At 43.0% G+C, this 17,713-nt stretch overlaps 1 protein-coding gene across 1 annotated transcript in view; it reads right to left on the bottom strand.

The window, feature by feature from the left end:
- Positions 1 to 866: 866 nt before the first annotated feature.
- The window catches only part of LOC309554868 (cytochrome P450 3A24-like), a 77,238-nt gene continuing 60,391 nt past the window's right edge, over positions 867 to 17,713 (bottom strand). Inside the window, exons 9-13 of the mRNA XM_082256590.1 lie at positions 16,844 to 16,928; positions 7,129 to 7,289; positions 4,766 to 4,992; positions 1,525 to 1,687; positions 867 to 1,268 (exon numbers count right to left, since the gene is read on the bottom strand). Of these exons, the coding sequence (XP_082112716.1) occupies positions 1,173 to 1,268; positions 1,525 to 1,687; positions 4,766 to 4,992; positions 7,129 to 7,289; positions 16,844 to 16,928 (732 nt within the window). The 3' untranslated portion in view covers positions 867 to 1,172. The remainder of the gene's footprint in view (positions 1,269 to 1,524; positions 1,688 to 4,765; positions 4,993 to 7,128; positions 7,290 to 16,843; positions 16,929 to 17,713) is intronic.

A 17,713-nucleotide genomic window follows, 5' to 3' on the forward strand; every position in this document is an offset into this window, starting at 1 on the left:
CTCCTCCCCTGGCCCGACTCCCGCTGTGACTGAATAAAATGGGAGTGAGCCTCCGGCGGCGCCCGCATGCCGCCGAGAGAAGGCAATGTCTAGCGACGTAGGTCTACGTCGCCAGATGTTATCGAGCCACTTTGCTGCAGTAGAGCTCTAGTGAGCAGTGCGTAAGTGGTTAAAGGGTGAGTTCACCTTTACAGAAAATCTGTAAGGTGCACTTACACTGGACCCACTCCCTATCCCCCTGGTCCTGTTATACTGGAGTCCCGCTGTCCCCCACTGTGAGACATCAGGTCACCGCTTCACCGATCTGGGGATTTGAAAGTGGCTTAATCTCCTATCCGCACCTCTCAGCGTGTATGGATAGGAGGCATTCAACTGGGTCGGCGCCATCACATGGACAGTGTTGTTGAATCAGAAACCTGCCTAGCCCTTCCTGTCAGCGCTAGAGAAGAGGAAAGAAAGCCAGAAGGATTTTGAATCCCTGGACCGCTAACGCGATGTCTTGGTGTCTCACAGCGGGGGATTGCAGGACTCCGGTATAGCGGGACCGGGGGGATGGGGAGGGGGTCCTGTGTAAGTCCACCTTACAGATTTTGGGTAAATGTGAACTTACACTTTAAACAAGAGAAGTTGGGAATCTTCACACTGTAACTTATAAATATTGACTTCAATTACCCAATCAAGTGAAAAGCTAACTCATGTTTACTTATTTCATCTGTCCATGAATTGAGTATTCAAAGTATACATGAATTTCTTGATTGGACAATTAAAGTGAATATCAACATAATTTATTATTTATGAACAGAAATGTCCAATACCAAATTCAGCCACGGCATTAGTCACCAAAAAAACCCACAACACACAAAAACTCATGTAATATGCTCTTTATTTCTTTTTATTGTATTGGTGTAAGGAAATGTGATTACATCTGTAAGTAGCCAGGGAAGTGACAATACAATGCACACAATAACCATCTGTTAGACCTTAACCAATACATATACTGTTGGCCGGTGCTGGAAAAAAAAGAGTTAAGGACATGAGCTCCTATAACTTGAATGATGGATGTTTTTTTATCTCAATATTTTATCTAATATAAAAAAGAATTATATGCTGCGCTGATATCCAAAATGTTCATCCTGAGTCACATGTCACTCATTCTTTGTGATCATCTGGTTCTAATTTCCTGTCTTTTGGTCTTCTCTGGGCACCAGATTGAGTATAATAGGTTTTGTTGTCTTTAGGAACCCTGTGGTGTCAATTTCCAGGGGGATCTGTAATACAAGTGGCAGAATTAACAGAACAGATAAACTAAATTCTAATATTACATGATCTCTTATTTCTTCTACAGGATTTAAAAAACTGTCATCCATATAGAAATCACTACCCAGTAAGTATCACAATTTCAGAAAAGTGAAACCAAGGTGATCTTTTGGCTGCAACTAGGTCAATTATAAATCGCTAATGGTAATTTTACTTTGTAGAATTAAAGCACATTTACTTTTAAAATAAATAAAAGTGATTTCTTACTGGAGTGTCCTTGCAGGTTCGGAAACTGAAGTTCTGTATTAGCAAAGTGATGGCTGACTTCATGTTGACCATAGCAAATCTCATCCCGATGCAGTTGCGGGGCCCAAATCCAAAAGGAAGAAAGGTGTAAGGGTCTTGGGCTTCTTTATTCTCCTTACTGAATCTATAAAAAACAAAGCAATATCTTGTCACTGTTTCTCTGTGGCCCTGTAAATATGTTGGTGACCTTGCATATACAGTAGATAAAGCCCCATGTCCTTCAAATCTCAGTGGAATTGATACTACCAAAAATAAAAATCTCTAAATGTAAAAAAAGACAACTTCTGAATGATCCATATCACCAGCTGGCTGAACAAAAAAAAATGACTCATCTATGGTCTGCTTTACTCTGGTGCTTGGTGACTGGCACAGTACAGGGTGGGAAGAAAGTCCTTAGCGCATTGTAAGCTGTCAGTGGGGACTTGTAGCATACACAGGGCCAACTTCACTCACTCCTTGTAGACAAATACAGAGGTAAGAAAAAGGAATGTAGTGCTACTGGGGTGGGGGTTATATTTGGCTTTAAACAGTGAACCTGTTGCTTTGCCTTCTATAGTCAAAATACAGGCTTACTTGAACAAAATTCTGCTGGAATAGCAAAAACTGTTTCTGCCTCACAAAATATAGATATTTATGTAGACAGACACTTCCTAACATGTGGTCTGTCCTAGCATTGGTGATCAAGTCAAGCAATAGACCTCTGAAAATTGAACTAATATCAATCTTTTTTTCAAGTTAGGGAGGGTTATAACACCTGTCAGCTTTCTTTTGCAATCTGAGTTCCTTGGGGGGGGGGGGGGGGGTTGGTGGGATTGTTCCCTTCACTTCCTGCCTCATAGCCACAACAGGAAAGGAGAAGTGAGGGAAATCCCTGGGTATCACCAGGGTCACCAGAGCTAGTACCTTCAGCCTTTATTAGAAGATTTTCCTTATATTCCTGTTCTGATGTTAACCCAGATTTTGAAATCTCCCAAACAGCAATACAAACCTGATGGGTGTTCTAATCTCTCTCCACTCTGTCCAGAACAAAAATATTTTTGCCTTTAGTTATATTTTAAAGCCACCATCTCCTTCTATAGGATACGAAGGAAACTGCCATATATTCAGCAATGACCTAAGCACATATATCTGTAGCGTAGTGTAGTGTTTACTTATCTCTCTTCAAAGATCTAAGTGCCCTGTCTTTCTGCTGCTCCATTCCTCTGTTATTATATTATTGTGTCAGGGAGGGAGTTTAGGGGTAGATAAGCAGGGAGCTTGTCTATTCAGACTGCAGCTCTGCAAGTTCATTCGTTCCTCTGCCTATGTGGAAGGGGGGAGGGGTGTGCCTTTCCTCCAATCAGCACTCACATAGTGTAAACCTAGACTCGACAGCCACTGCTGGAAGAGGAAGAAAGATTTCACGATCTGCACTTTCTAAGGAGTGTAGAAAAGGTAAGACAGCAGATATTTATGTTAAACCTATGAAGGAGAATTTGTTTCAGCTCTGTGTATCATCTGAGGCTGTTGACTTCACTGGGTAAAGGAGATGGTTTACAACAACTTTAAGCCTCAGTTCATATATATGCGATGTGATAAACACAGCGAAAGCCACAAAAAGTAAAGATACTACACAATTTTGGTGTGGATGTAGTGCATTTTGAGAAATACAAAATGAATGAGCTCAAATCGCACTGAAAATAATGGCATGTGATTTTAACAGGAATGTGGTGTGATTCATGTCCGAATCACATGTGGTTCCCCACACTGCAGCTATGTGAACCTAGGCTTATAAGGATAAGCTGAAATTATTTTATTCTCTCCTGGATAACTACTTTAATATTGTTTTCAGCAGTGGCGGCCGGTGCGTTGGGGCGCAGGGGCGCCGCCCCCCTATCCATGCATCCGGCCCCCTAATCTACATGCGGGGTGCCGGACGCATGGAGTTCAATGGAGTTTTTTTTTTTCTTCTGAAGCACGTGATTAGAGCCTGAGGCTCTAATAGGCTTCAAAAAAGGGTGGACCCGGGTGCAGAGCAGTGCGCCCCGAGCCCACCCGTTGTGTGACAATAGTGAATTAATATTCTCCTCCTGGCCAATCAGGAAGCGGATCCGAGACCCGTTTCCTGATTGGCCGAAAGGCAAACTTTTGCCATTGGCCAAGGAGGAGGTGGAGGAGGACTTGGGAGATGCGGAGGACTGAGGAGAAGCCGCCACTGCATCAGGTAAGTGCAATGGTCTCTCTGCATGCTGTGGTCACTCTGCATTGAAGGGGGCACGCTGTGGGCACTCTACATTGAAGGGGGCATGCTGTGGTCACTCTACAATGAATGGGGCACGCTGTGGTCACTCTACATTGAAGGGGCACGCTGTGGTCACTCTACATTGAAGGGGGCATGCTGTGGTCACTCTACATTGAAGGGGGCATGCTGTGGTCACTCTACATTGATGGGGGCATGCTGTGGTCACTCTACACTGATGGGGGCATGCTGTGGTCACTCTACACTGATGGGGGCATGCTGTGATCACTCTACATTGATGGGGGCACACTGTGGTCACTCTACATTGATGGGGGCATGCTGTGGTCACTCTGCATTGATGGGGGCACGCTGTGGTCAATCTACATTGAAGGGGGCACACTGTGGTCACTCTACATTGAAGGGGGCACACTGTGGTCACTACATTGATTGGGGCACGCTGTGGTCACTCTACATTGATGGGGGCATGCTGTGGTCACTCTACATTGATGGGGGCACGCTGTGGTCACTCTACATTGAAGGGGGCATGCTGTGGTCACTCTACAGTGAAGGGGGCACGCTGTGGTCACTCTACATTGATGGGGGCACGCTGTGGTCACTCTACATTGAAGGGGGCATGCTGTGGTCACTCTACATTGAAGGGGCATGCTGTGGTCACTCTGCATTGATGGGGGCACGCTGTGGTCACTCTGCATAGATGGGGGCACGCTGTGGTCACTCTGCATTTAAAGGGGGCACACTATACTTTGATTACTGAAGGCCCCTTTCACACTTTTGTGACCTCAAAGTCATGCAATTTTTTCTTGTTTTTTGTCGCAAAGCAATGCCTATTACATTTTTCTGTTTGCGCCCCCCCCCCCCCCAAAAAACATTTTTGGGCACCAGCCGACACTGGTTTTCAGGAATCTGAAAAAATGCTTTAAAGAAAACCTGTCAGTTCCAGTATATGTAGTAAAGGTAAGTAACCTTTCAGGTCGGAACTCCTCTGGTTCAGCCCACAGTGAAGGGTCCCGGTGTAAAACATAAGCTGGGATCACAGTCACAACTCCCTCTGGGATGGTTACTCCGTTGATCTCTGTTGTTTTCTTACAGACTCTTTCAAGTCTCCTAGCTGCAGGGTACAGTCGCAGACATTCATAAATCACCATGTCCAAATATTCCATCTGCATTAGAGCTTCATAAGTGGGAGGAGCCTGTGTACAAAAAAACCTTCTTAATGTACCAGGACACTTATTTCAACATAGTATTAGTTATATATCAGCTTAAAGTGAAACTAAAGAATGCTAATGACGTCAAAGTGGAAACACAGTGGAACTGCATACAAATTTGTTTAACAGTGCCTTAAATTACTGTATATAATAATTAAAACATTTTAACTTCCTACCTCTGTGCATGTTTGTTCATTGACTTCCATATTAGTGCAGCTGTGCTGGAGTCTCGCATACACATTAAATATTACACAATTGACATATTAAGCTACATTTCCCAGTGTCCTTTGCACCTTTTAGACTCTACTTCTATAGGAGAGCTACACAGTGCTTGTGATTTAGTTTTCTTCTGTAAGTGCAAGTGTATTGAAATCCATCCATCTGCTGAGGCTGAAAACATTAGTCTCTCTAAAGCTGCCCACACACTGATAGTTTTTTTATCCATTAAGCCCTCCCCAGCATGCATATTGACAAATTCCCAGTGGGCTGATCTAAAAAAAAAGGAACAAATTCCTCCATCCACATAAGAGGTGGATAGAGGAATCCTCCACACTGAGACATTGGATTCTGACAGCGGGACCCCAACACTTCATATTCCTGATATGTGCCTGCTGTACCATGTACTTGTATGAGAAAGTATCCTGTTCTCTTTGTATTGCTTCCTTTGTGTGAAGTCCCTGGTGTTCCTAATAGTCCCTCTGCTTCCCTATTAAAAACTGACCACACTAAGTGGGAGAGCATACTATATTCAGTTCTCTAGCTATGCTGGGAATTCAGCCTGCTCTCCTCCAAAGATCAGACTTGTCCTGACACGCCTCCGCTGCACAGCCAGTCACTGGGAAACTCAGTGCACTGCTGCTTTTCCTCCCACAGCTCCTATGCAGCTGAGAACAGAGGGAATGTAATCACTTATAAAAGAGGGAACATGGGTATTTATCATGTTTTTTAAATCTATACAAAAATGTTTTGCATTACATTATAATTTTAAACTGAATGTGTAGTTTTACAAAGTGATTGTTTAAAATCACTTTAACTCTCTATGTAAATGTAGCACTGCCCCCTAGAGGACTGCTGAGAATTATACTTCGTGGGTCCTCTGGGTTACCATTAGCAACTGACAGTAGATAAACGGCATTAAAAGTTCTTGGCTCAGTCAATAATCAGTCCAGGGGATTTGGTTTTTGTGATTTATTTAGAACTGGGATGGGAGAAGGGATGAGTGGGATACTCCAACTAGTAACTATGCACAATTCTGAGGACAACTGACTGTAGAATGCGGCAAGGCCACTTCTTCACTCTGCCACTGAAGTGAAGATAAATTGACTGTTCCCACTTGAATATTATATTTCTTGGCACCCTCTTTACTCTCACTGCCTGTGTGCTGACACCCGTCCGCTGACTCTAGCCACTGAAATGGTCCCCTTTCTAGGCAGAGCCTTTGGCAAGCTCCCCTGTACTCACGGACACTGTTTTTCCAGAGTTGCTCTGCCTACACCTCCATGGTCAGCTTCCACTGGACCTTTGGGTTTAGCCACACTTTCTGGTCCCCTAGGCCGACTGCCTGTGACCACCATTCATAGCAAACAGGAGGAGAGACAGCCGTCACCCTCCTCCTAGGACCCGGCTTTCCGCCCAAAGACCCCCTGCCTCATGTGTTCTTGACTTTTATACCCTATCCCATGATGCACCTCTCACTGTGCCAACCTACTGGGACAGGTACAAAAGCATGTGCGTCATTGGCCAGGTTTCCTCAGCCCACATGAATCACACATTGAGCACACTGAGAAGGCCTAACTAATGATCAGGCTCCCCTGATAAGCAGACAGAGCAACTATACTTTCCCTGCCTAGTACCTACCTAGGAGGGTGCTACATAAATATTTGATTATTATATCTAAGCAGCCATTTACAGAGTTGCTGACAAGTTGTCGTTTAGCAGAGTAATCTATCCTAAACCACTAGAGGCAAAAATCTACACATAAACATTACAATATGTCTGATCTCTATTCTATATACAGTAAGTAAATATATATTTTTTACAAACGCAGGATGTAATTATGTGTCTTTTCTTTGGAAAGTGTATTTTGAAAATAGAAAAGTAAAAAAAATCTTTATGATTTACCTTGTTAGGTAAATGGGCCTCAATTTCCTCTTGCAATTTGGTTTGGACATCAGGGTGTGTTGCCAGGAGGTAGGCCATGAACATAAGGGTATTGCTAGTTGTCTCATAGCCTGCCATGATGAAGATAAGTCCCTGGGCCATTATCTCAGTGTCATTCAGTGCTATGAAAAAAGAACAGTTTTACCAGGTAATCATAGATACAATATTACATTATAACTCCAAATATAAGGCGGGCTTAAAGATTTTTGCATGTTGATGAAAAGGGAAAATTGTGCATCTGATACCTGCGTAGATCTGCTTTTGCAGACTTGCAGTACAGCTTGTTCTGAAACCCCCTTGTACCTGTAACCTAACTAAATACAGAGTTTGTATTCAAACCCATACTGCAAACCAGCTTTTACTGCTGCTATTAACTGTATGAATAAATTACTCTTTTAAGAAATGTTTACACACTGGCTTGTATAATCTTATGGTACCTTAAAAGTCTCCATTAATTATTTAAAGACTATCTCCCATGTAAACAATATTCCTCCCTTACAGTGGAGCCGCCCCCACACTGCAAGAATTAAATGCTTGTTTATGGGCTCTGTATTGTATTTTATGACATCATCGGACCTGCGGATGTTGGAGCATGAGGGAGAAGAGGCTGCAGGCATTGGATTTACAGCTTGGAGAAAAAGTGCTTTTTGCAGTACCCTAGACCAGCCATTTTCAACCAGGGTGCCCAGGCACCCTGGTGTACCTTGAGGTTTCTTCAGGGGTGCCTCAACCAAATGCCCCAAAAATGTCCCAAAAATTGTATACAAGGCAACGGGTGGATGAAGCCTGCCTTTTACGTTACACAAAGTCACAGGTTTTCATTGTGCACGGTTACGACCCTCTGGCTGCTAACCTGCTAACGACCAATGACATCATCAGTTGATAAAGAGGATGTCAGTCTCCTGCGTAGCATGCTTGTTTGACCCTCCCCTGCTTCTCTCCATAAGTTTTGGGGTCATATTACCTGAGTGATGGAGAAAACTGAGGAAAAAGAGAAACATTGAAATACTAATCAGCACCAACTTGTACCTCTAACGATGGGCATCCTAGGTGTGTGGATGTTGCTGCATTATTTAAAACTATTAGGCTCCTTTCACACGGCCGCTCCGTGTGAAAGGTCCGCTGCGGGACTTTTTTTTTTTTTTCCACGGAGCGGATGACATTTCTGTCATCCGCTCCGTGTGCCCGCATATCATCCCATCCGTTTGCGGATGATATGCAGACATAATGTATGTCTATGGCACTGCGGATGTCAGCGGATGACACCGCTGACATCCGATTTTCCTTCCTTTCCGTTTTTTACACGGAAGGAAAAATAGGGTTCTGTTCCGTTCGTAAAAACGGAACAGAACTGACAGGAGGAAAATCGGGTGTCAGCGGATGGTATTCCGCTGACACCCGCAGTGCCATTCACTTACATTATGTCCGCAAATCATCCGCAAACGGATTGGATGATTTGCGGACACACGGAGCGGCCGTGTGAAAGGACCCTTAGAATGGTTTTTAGGATGGGGTGCCTCAAGACTGTCCATAATTTTAAAGGGTGCCTTGAGACTGTCCAAAATTTCTGGGGTGTGCCTTGACTGAAAAAAGGTTGAGAAACACTGCCCTAGACATATGTTAGGTAGACTAAAACCAAGCTCCAATCCTCAACTTACAGCAGTACTGTATCCTGCCAACAATTCTGATCCATCAAATTGCCCTGTTTGATATCCACATTTTGGACAATCAATGGGTACCCAGTAAGCTGCAGGAATCTATCATATATGTCAGGGGTTTCCAACTGCAGCCCACGGGCTGTAAGAAATGCCCAGGGTAGCAGTAAGGAAAGAATAACTGGCTAGAAGGTCTTCACAAGTACACTAGTTAAAGCGGAACTTCACCCTCTTTATCTTAATCAACATTGAATATTTCTAATCTTCATGCTGCTAGCATTAGTAAACATATATGAAAGTATAATATATTTTCTTGTTTTAAACTTTTTTAAATTTCTTTAGTTACTTTGTGGTTTTCAGGCCTAGGCAAATGATGTCATACATTTCTGGAGCCTTCAGAAGGGGAGAAGGGGTTTTCTCAGCTAAACACACTCTCCTGTCTGCATGCTTGAGCTAAGGGCAGAGAGATTCCAGAAAGAAAATGCTACACGAATCATCAGCTAGTCACTCAAAATGGCCAGAAATGCTAAGGCTGTTTTTCAAAGTGCTTTCTCAGCTAAATAAAGCATGGGGACATGGACGGATGGGTGAGAGGGGGGGGGGGGCTATTTTAAGTAAAGTATAAGTAAAGGCAACATTTTTCTAAACATTTTGGATAGAGTGGAGATGGATTACAACCCCTGTCAGGTTCTTTTTATTGCTGTCTGTATCCCCGTTATAGTTATTCACCCTCTCTAGTTGTCCTTTATACCATTATCATTAAATGTGAAAGTAAGGGCGTGGTCTGGACATGGCCGTATGAAGCTGCTTTTCATGTGAGCTCCGTCCTATATCCCTCCTGGTCTGGCTTAATTTTTACAACCACCGCCGAGGAATGAAATCAGCCAAGAAGAGAAAGACCAAGGGTGCCCCCGGGATCACAGGGACCCCAAGCAGTGCGGAAAATAAGGGAGAAATCAAGCACTACTTCACCTCTTTGCAGACACCATCTCCAGCTCACAAGATGGTGGAGGCGCGCGGCCTACAGCACGAGGCGGCTGAGTTGCCCCCAGCCTTGCCTGCTTCCTCACTTCTATCGGAGGCTCAGTCGGATACTCCGGCTGCCTTCCACCCTCACCGACCGGACACATCACAGGGCGCAGTCACACTTAGAATTGATAAAGAACTGAGATCCTTGCTTCGCTCGTTGCCGAGCAAAGCCGACCTGGAAGCAATTATGGGCAGACTGGAGGAGACCCAAAGGAGGCAGGTAAAGGCTGTCTGGACGGAGATTTGGACATTGGCAAATTGAGTGTCCATGGGAGAGGCTGCCATTACAAAGATGGGACAGAGACTCTCTACTATGGAGGCCGCCCAGACATCCCAACAGGAAGTGACATCGGCTTTGCAACTGTTGATGGAGGATCTGGAAGACAGAAACCATCGCAACAATATCTGGGTTCAGGGTCTACCGGAGGCGATGGGTACAGAAGATCTACCTGCTACAATTAATGCCATTGTCGCTCAGCTCATGGGTGTGGCACTTCCAGATGCCCTGGAGCTCGACAGAATTCACAGAGCCATAGGCCCATGCTCCTCGGATCCCGAGAGACCCCGAGATGTGATCTGTAGGTCCCACAGATACAGACATAAGGAGCTGGTCATCTGTAGAGTGTGGGAAATGGGGTCAATTGATTTTGATGAAGCCTCACTTAAGATTTGGCATGACTTACAGATGGGGTTTCCCCCTCTCGGCCACCTTCCGTAGGGGTTAGACCTTCTTCACCCTCAGATCCCCAAAGGATTTGGAAGCACTGTTTGCCTTTATGGTTACCAACCTGATTGAAGTGCCGGACTGGCTGTAGGTGATACCCCGTCAGAAGAACCGTCTGAATAATGCATCTTCCTGGAACAATTTACCACCTAGATCTCAGCGTCCCCGCCGCCACTCCAGAGCACCGACACTGGACGGTCTCCGGGAATCAAAGCTGGGAAATTCATGTGAGTAGTAGACACTAACCCTTTGTGTGCTGTGTTCTACTTTCCTCAGAGCTGGATTGAGTGGTTGCTACCCTCTTTTTCGCACACTCTGTGACACTGCTTACCGCCTCAGCTCCAATGCACCCTATGATGACAGAAATATCCTTGCCGTGCATCAGAAAAGGCATTGAAATATGCATGGTGCTATGTCCTTTTCATTGCTGCAAGATGATTTCTTTGCTCCCCACGAGTTGAGGCGCAGGTGCTCGGCCAAATCTAGAGTAGCTCTACTGACTGAGATCCACTGTTTGGCACACATTGGGAGTCGACTTATGCTGTCCCAGATCCCACATGATGGCCCCTCTGAATTGGGATGCTAACTTGCACCCTTGCGTGGCACATCTATTCTGGCTCGTTAACGCACAGGTTAGAGCGGGACCAGCATGTGGGCTGGTGACGCGGGCTACCATTCATCCATTCACTGCTTCTGTGAGCTGCTACTTTATATCATATTCCAACTGACATATTTGTTTATCTGCTCTTGGTTTCTGCATTGTTTTTACCTTACTGTTTTACATGCTGGACTGGGTGGGGGGGGGGGGGTGGCCTCACACTTCCCGAACCTACTCCTATCACTTCCACACTTAGGCCAGCGTACAACAAGCCAATCTGGGCCATCGTGGGCTAGTGCAGTTTATCTGCAATTTAGTATAGCAGGTGAAAATGTATCCCCTCCTCTCTCTCTACTACTCTCTAACTCCTTGCTATCTTTCTACGCTTTCTCTTTTCTAAACTTACCTCTTCTTCTTTCTACCCCCCCCCCCCCCATTTTTTTTCCTTTTCCCAATCCTTTCCCCCAGCTCATAACAAATGGATGTAGTGAAAGTGCTCTCCCTCAATGCCAAAGGCTTCAATGTTCCCTAAAGAATACAAATTGAAACGATGTAGAGCAGATATAGCATTCATTCAGGAAACCCATTTAAGAGATGATAGACACCCTGTTTTAAAAAATAGATTCTACCCTCTGACCTACCACTCGACCAACTTTGTGGCGAAATCTAGGGTAAAAAGGTAGAATAAGCCTATGTGCTGACCATCAACCAGATGTAGTCAAAATTAAATAGAGTAAGAATAAATAAGACAATAGGGGCCCAAAGATTAGCAGCCAATTCCTAGCATACATAAAGTCTCCACATACATAAAGGAAAGTAAATAATAAATAGAACCGGCGCTCAATCACCCCCACTATGTATAAAAATCACAGGAATAAATTATGAATACACATCTAAGACCAAGCAAAGCAACAGCAAGTCAATGCACAATAATAAACAGTAATGTGTATAGTCACAATATGTGCAAAAAATAAACAGCAATATAAATAGGTGAAAATAAATAGATTAAATAAATATCATAGGAAGTGATGAATAAACACAAATTAATGCTGAAATAGTATCACAGAGTGATAAAGTGCATAGTGCAAAAATTGTGTATAATGCCGCAATAATATACCGTGATAAGAAAGGATCACTGAGAAAAGAAGTGGTGAAAATAAACTCCTAAAGTGCACTGTGCTATAAAAGGTTCAGATCTAATAAAGGAGAGAGAGAGATATGTCTGAACCCACTAAAAAGTGATATAGTTCACAATATAGATGATAAAAGTGGTAAAAATGACAATTTGATATATGATCAAGATCTATACAATAACACCCAAATACAAATAAATGATTTGGGTGAAAGTAGCATAAAAAAGAAAAAATGAATGAAGATAAATATGCCCAAAAAAACGCCTGCGCCAAAAAAAAAGCCCAGGTGTGTTATTGCAGGGGTTTTTTTGGGCATTTTTTTTGGGTTCTTTGGAGGCAGGCATGACATGTGAACTTCTGTATAAGGGTATATATACACACCTACACATATATAGGTGTGAAAGTAGCAGAACACTATACTTGCGCTAATGAAATAATTAACACCAATATGACGCTCCTATCACACCTATATATGTGTAAGTGTAAAATACATATAAGTGTGTGTGTGTATATATACCCCTATACAGAAGTTCAGATGTTTTGCCTGCCTCCAAAGACCCCAAAAAATGCCAAAAAAACGCCAGCTGCAAAAACACACCTGGGTGTTTTTTTTTTTTGGCGCTGGCGTTTTTTTGGGCATTTTTTTGGGTTCGTTGGAGGCAGGCAAAACATCTGAACTTCTGTATAGGGGTATATATATACACACACACTTATATGTATTTTACACATACACACATATAGGTGTGATAGGAGCGTAACTATATTGGTGTTAATTATTTCATTAGCGCAAGTATAGTTTTGTGCTCCTTTCACACCTATATATGTGCAGGTGTATATATACAGACATGTGTGTGTATATATACCCCAATACACAAGTTTAGATGTCATGCCTGACTCCAAAGTTGTCCTCAAAAAATCCCTATAAACGCCTGCAGCCAAAAAGCAGGCTGACCGGCGAGAAGCCATATTAGTGCACCGAATGTGACTTAAGAGAAACTATCTTTTCTCTATAGCAGTCACCCTGATATGGAAGGGTTTGGTCACCCTGCCATAGCAGTCAGTGTCAGTTCACCCTACACTACACTACGGACACCCTGGCACTTAACACTTTCCCTACAGAAACTAAATTTTTGCATCTAACTAAAGTGGAAAATAGCACCCTAACTACACTAGATATCCCTTTCCTGACACTAATAAATGCTAAATGACACTTTTAAAGTAAAATTAACAGAACTGCTTCCACTCTCTTCCATGTCCCTGTATTACAATGCTAGGAATTTGGCGGGGGCTATCTTATATACTGGGGGGCGTATTCACTAATGATTGGCCTAGGGACCCCCTAGTCACTCCAATCACATTCCTAGCATTCTCCTGCCCCCTCAATTGGCTTTTACTAATGGTTCTGGTCCAATCACAGACTTTTAAAGCCCATTTCCTGGCCCATTGCATTTTGGTCGGTTCTGGTTGCCGAATTCCGAACTTTTTCAGCAAAAAGTTCTAAATTCGGCCGAACCTCGAACAGTCAATGTTCAGGTCGAACCGATGGTCGACCCGAACCGTTCGATCATCCCTACTACAGACCCATTTCCCTGTTAAACACTGACCTTAAAATATTCACGAAAATTCTAGCGACCCAATTAGTTGATCATTTGCAACGATTGGTTCACTTAGACCAGGTGGGGTTTATTCCCACCCGAGAAGCCAGAGACAACACATCCAAAGTCCTAAATTTGATCCATGTAGCTAAAACAAATCACATGCAAAGTGTCTTTCTCAGCACTGACGCTGAAAAGGCCTTCGATCGTGTAAACTGGAAATTTATGTTCTCGGTTTTGCGACATATAGGCCTAGGGGAATGTATGATGCAGTGGATATCTCAGATATACTCCACACCTACGGCCCAGGTGAAGAGTAATGGGATTTTATCAGATCCCTTCCCAATAACCAATGGGACTCGCAAGGGATGCCCCCTTTCACCCCTCCTATTTGCGCTATCCTTAGAACCTTTCTTATGTAGAGTTCGCCTTAATCCTGATATCAGAGGTCTTCGCGTAGGAGAATTACACTGCAAAGTCTCAGCGTATGCAGATGACCTCCTTTTTTCTATGTCCAATCCACTCATATCCATCCCAAATCTTTTGCAGGAATTTGAGATATACGGGCTCTTCTCCAATCTGAAAATGTAATTTCGGCAAGTCTGAAGCTATGGGGGTTGCGATCTCTCCCGAGCTCCTGCGCCATCTAAAATCCAGCCTCTCATTTAAATGGACGGATACTGCTATCAAATATTTAGGAACATTCTTACCTCCTGACCCATCTAACATATACAACCTTAACTTCCCCCCTATATTGCTAAATATATGGACTCTGCTAGAGAATTGGCATCAGGGATTGCACTCTTGATTCGGGAGGTGTAACCTTATTAAAATATCTATACTCCCCAAGATCCTCTACTTGTTCCAAGTGTTACCAATCCGAATCCCATCTATATTCTTCAGGCAGGTTCACTTACTGTTCACACAATTTATATGGGCCCACAAAAAAACACAGGTACCAAGTAGTCAACTCACATTACATAAGATACATGGGGGCCTTGCTCTACCGGATATACTAAAATATTATCAAGCCACACATCTCAGCAGGCTCATAGATTGGAGCAGACATCACCAACTTAAGTTATGGATACGACTTGTACAAGTTCAATCCGATGCCCTTCTATGTGGGACTCCCTGGTGTAATAGCGCTCTTCCACATACCCTCAAATTACCTCCTACCATAGGAACTACAGCACAAGTAGTTGTCCATCCTATTCCATCCATTAATATCCACGATAGACTCACCTCTGTTTCCGATCCTGGGGAACCCAGCCTTTACCCCTGGATTAACAGACCAGTCATTCCAGCAACTATGAAACCAGGGACGTTATTTAGCCTCCCATTTCCTAGTAAATGCGCGGTGGCCTACGCTTAAACTTGGCTTCTGGAAGGCTATTCAAATTCATCACTTTTTACATTCCTTATCAAACCCTGGGGCTTATAGAAGGAAACATATGATTTTTGAAGAATATTGTGCAGGTGGGGGTACCTTATCACAATCTCTCTAAAACTTACAACATGTTATTGGCCCCCACTGAGGACTACCGACCACCTTGCCAGGAGAAATGGGAAATAGACCTAGACAGCACTTTGACGCCTAAACAAGTACAGGCTATCTATACATTATCGCTTAAGACATCCACCTGTACAAGGATACAGGAGACCAATTATAAAATCTTAAGGAGATGGTATCGCGTCCCTTACATCCTTCATAGATTTTATCCAAACACTACAGACCATTGCTGGAGATGCCAGGAGGGATAGGGAACAGTATTACATATTTTTTGGTCATGTCCGAAATTATCCCTCTTTTGGCGCAGTCAGGGGCCTTGCCCACGATCTCAACTTTGAGGTGCCAGAGGACCCAGCCTTCTTTTTACTCCATCTATCGAATATACCAGTACAAAAGTATAAAAACTCACTACTGAGACATATCCTAAACGCCGCCAAACAATGCATTCCACTATATTGGAAAAAGCAATGCCCCCGGACCATCAGTGACTGTATACGTAAGATTGAAGAAATCAACAAAATGGAAGATCTCATATCGGGGAAAAATATGATAAGGTTTGGGGGATATGGAATATGTTCCTCCTTTCTGATAGGGGACAACACATTTTATGTTTGAACACATGTTAAAGTCAGGAGATACATCACAAATCTAATCGTTATATGGTTGAACCCATCCTTACTTCCCTTCAACCCTTGCCTATCCTCAAAAGTAAATGATAATCACAAATTTTGGGTTGTCCCCAGAAAAGTAATAAAGGGGAAATCTTCCAATGGGGACACTAGTTTTGATGACCTAGGGATCCGCAAGGGATTGTCTTTATTAGCAGACATTTACTTTCTTACTTTCTGTTTTGGCAATGTGACAGGAAGTGACAGTAAATCTCCCAATCGAACAAAGATGGCAAAAGAAAAAAAAAACTTTCAAGAGTTATAACTCACCCTTACTCTATCCAAAATGAAAAAAAAAAGTTCTCTCTATAGTTCTACTTTAAATAGCATTTTTGGTTTGTGATGCTCAGATGCAGTATACTGTAGTTCCACTTTAAGGAACATCAAACAACTGCAATAGTGCATTAGGCCAGGAAGCGGATGCTAGAGTTTGTCTTGCTGCAAAAACGCCACTTCATTCCATCTCGCTGTTCTTTGCTATTAAAGTCCTCTGTGCCAGGAAACACCTAGAACCTGGATCACTGCAAACACACATGCTTTAAACTTTTTATACATGAGTATAGCCATTAATTTTGTTATATCACTTTTTTTTTTTTTAATGCATAATTGCGGTTGTTTGATGTTCCTCAACTAGATTAGTTGTGAAGACCTTCTATCCAATGAAAATTGCATTGCTGTTGTAGAAAAAGTATAATTAACTCCGTAGTAATATGCAATCTGTTGTGCTTCTAGTTCTCAAAAGCTTAAAACATTTGTTTTACCTTTGTAACCATGATTCTCCTCTTCTAAAGTTGTCCCTTCCTTGGTCTGAGAATCAATCAGGAGTTGCAGAAAATCCACCCGGTCCTAAGTAAAAGAAAACAAGATAATACTGAGCTGATATATTATATCACATGAAAAGTTATTTTATGACTTGAAGAACAGCAATTTAAGGATCACTCAAAAATCATAAATGAGGCTACTGATTTGAGAATCATCTGTAAAAATATGGACCTCTGTGATGCTGAGAGCAGTAACAGCTGTCAACGGTGCTAGTTAATTCATACAAACATTTTCTCACCCATGGAAAATCTTTCTATGATTGGGAGGGTAGTCAGAGGGTAGAAGAGGGAAAGATTAAATACTACACATGTTGGTTGTCATTAAGAAATATAGCTGGTACTTTCACTTGGTGACCTGCTGGAAGATGTGTAGATATCTCCTCTCACTAAGTTTTTCATAACTGTGCATCGATGGAAATGGAGGTAGCCATTGCTTTTGGATATCAGTTAAGATATTTACAAACATTTAAAATAAAACCTCCTGTCCTAAATACATACACTATATTACCAAAAGTGCACAAACAAGGTCCATAAAGACATGGATGAGCGCGTTTGGGGTGGAGGAACTTGATTGGCTTGCACAAAATCCTGACCTCAACCTGATAGAAAACCTTTGGGATGAATTAGAGCGGAGACTGCGAGCCAGGCCTTCTCTCCAACATCAGTGCCTGACCTCAAAAATGTCCTTCTGGAAGAATGGTCAAACATTCCCATAGACACACTCCTAAACCTTTTGAAAGGCCTTCCCAGAAAAGTTAAAGCTGTTATAGCTGCAAAGAGTGGGCCAACTAAATATTGAACCCTACGGAC

This window comes from Pelophylax lessonae (genome assembly GCF_965119305.1).
Source record: "Pelophylax lessonae genome assembly, chromosome: 1".
NCBI lineage: Eukaryota > Metazoa > Chordata > Amphibia > Anura > Ranidae > Pelophylax > Pelophylax lessonae.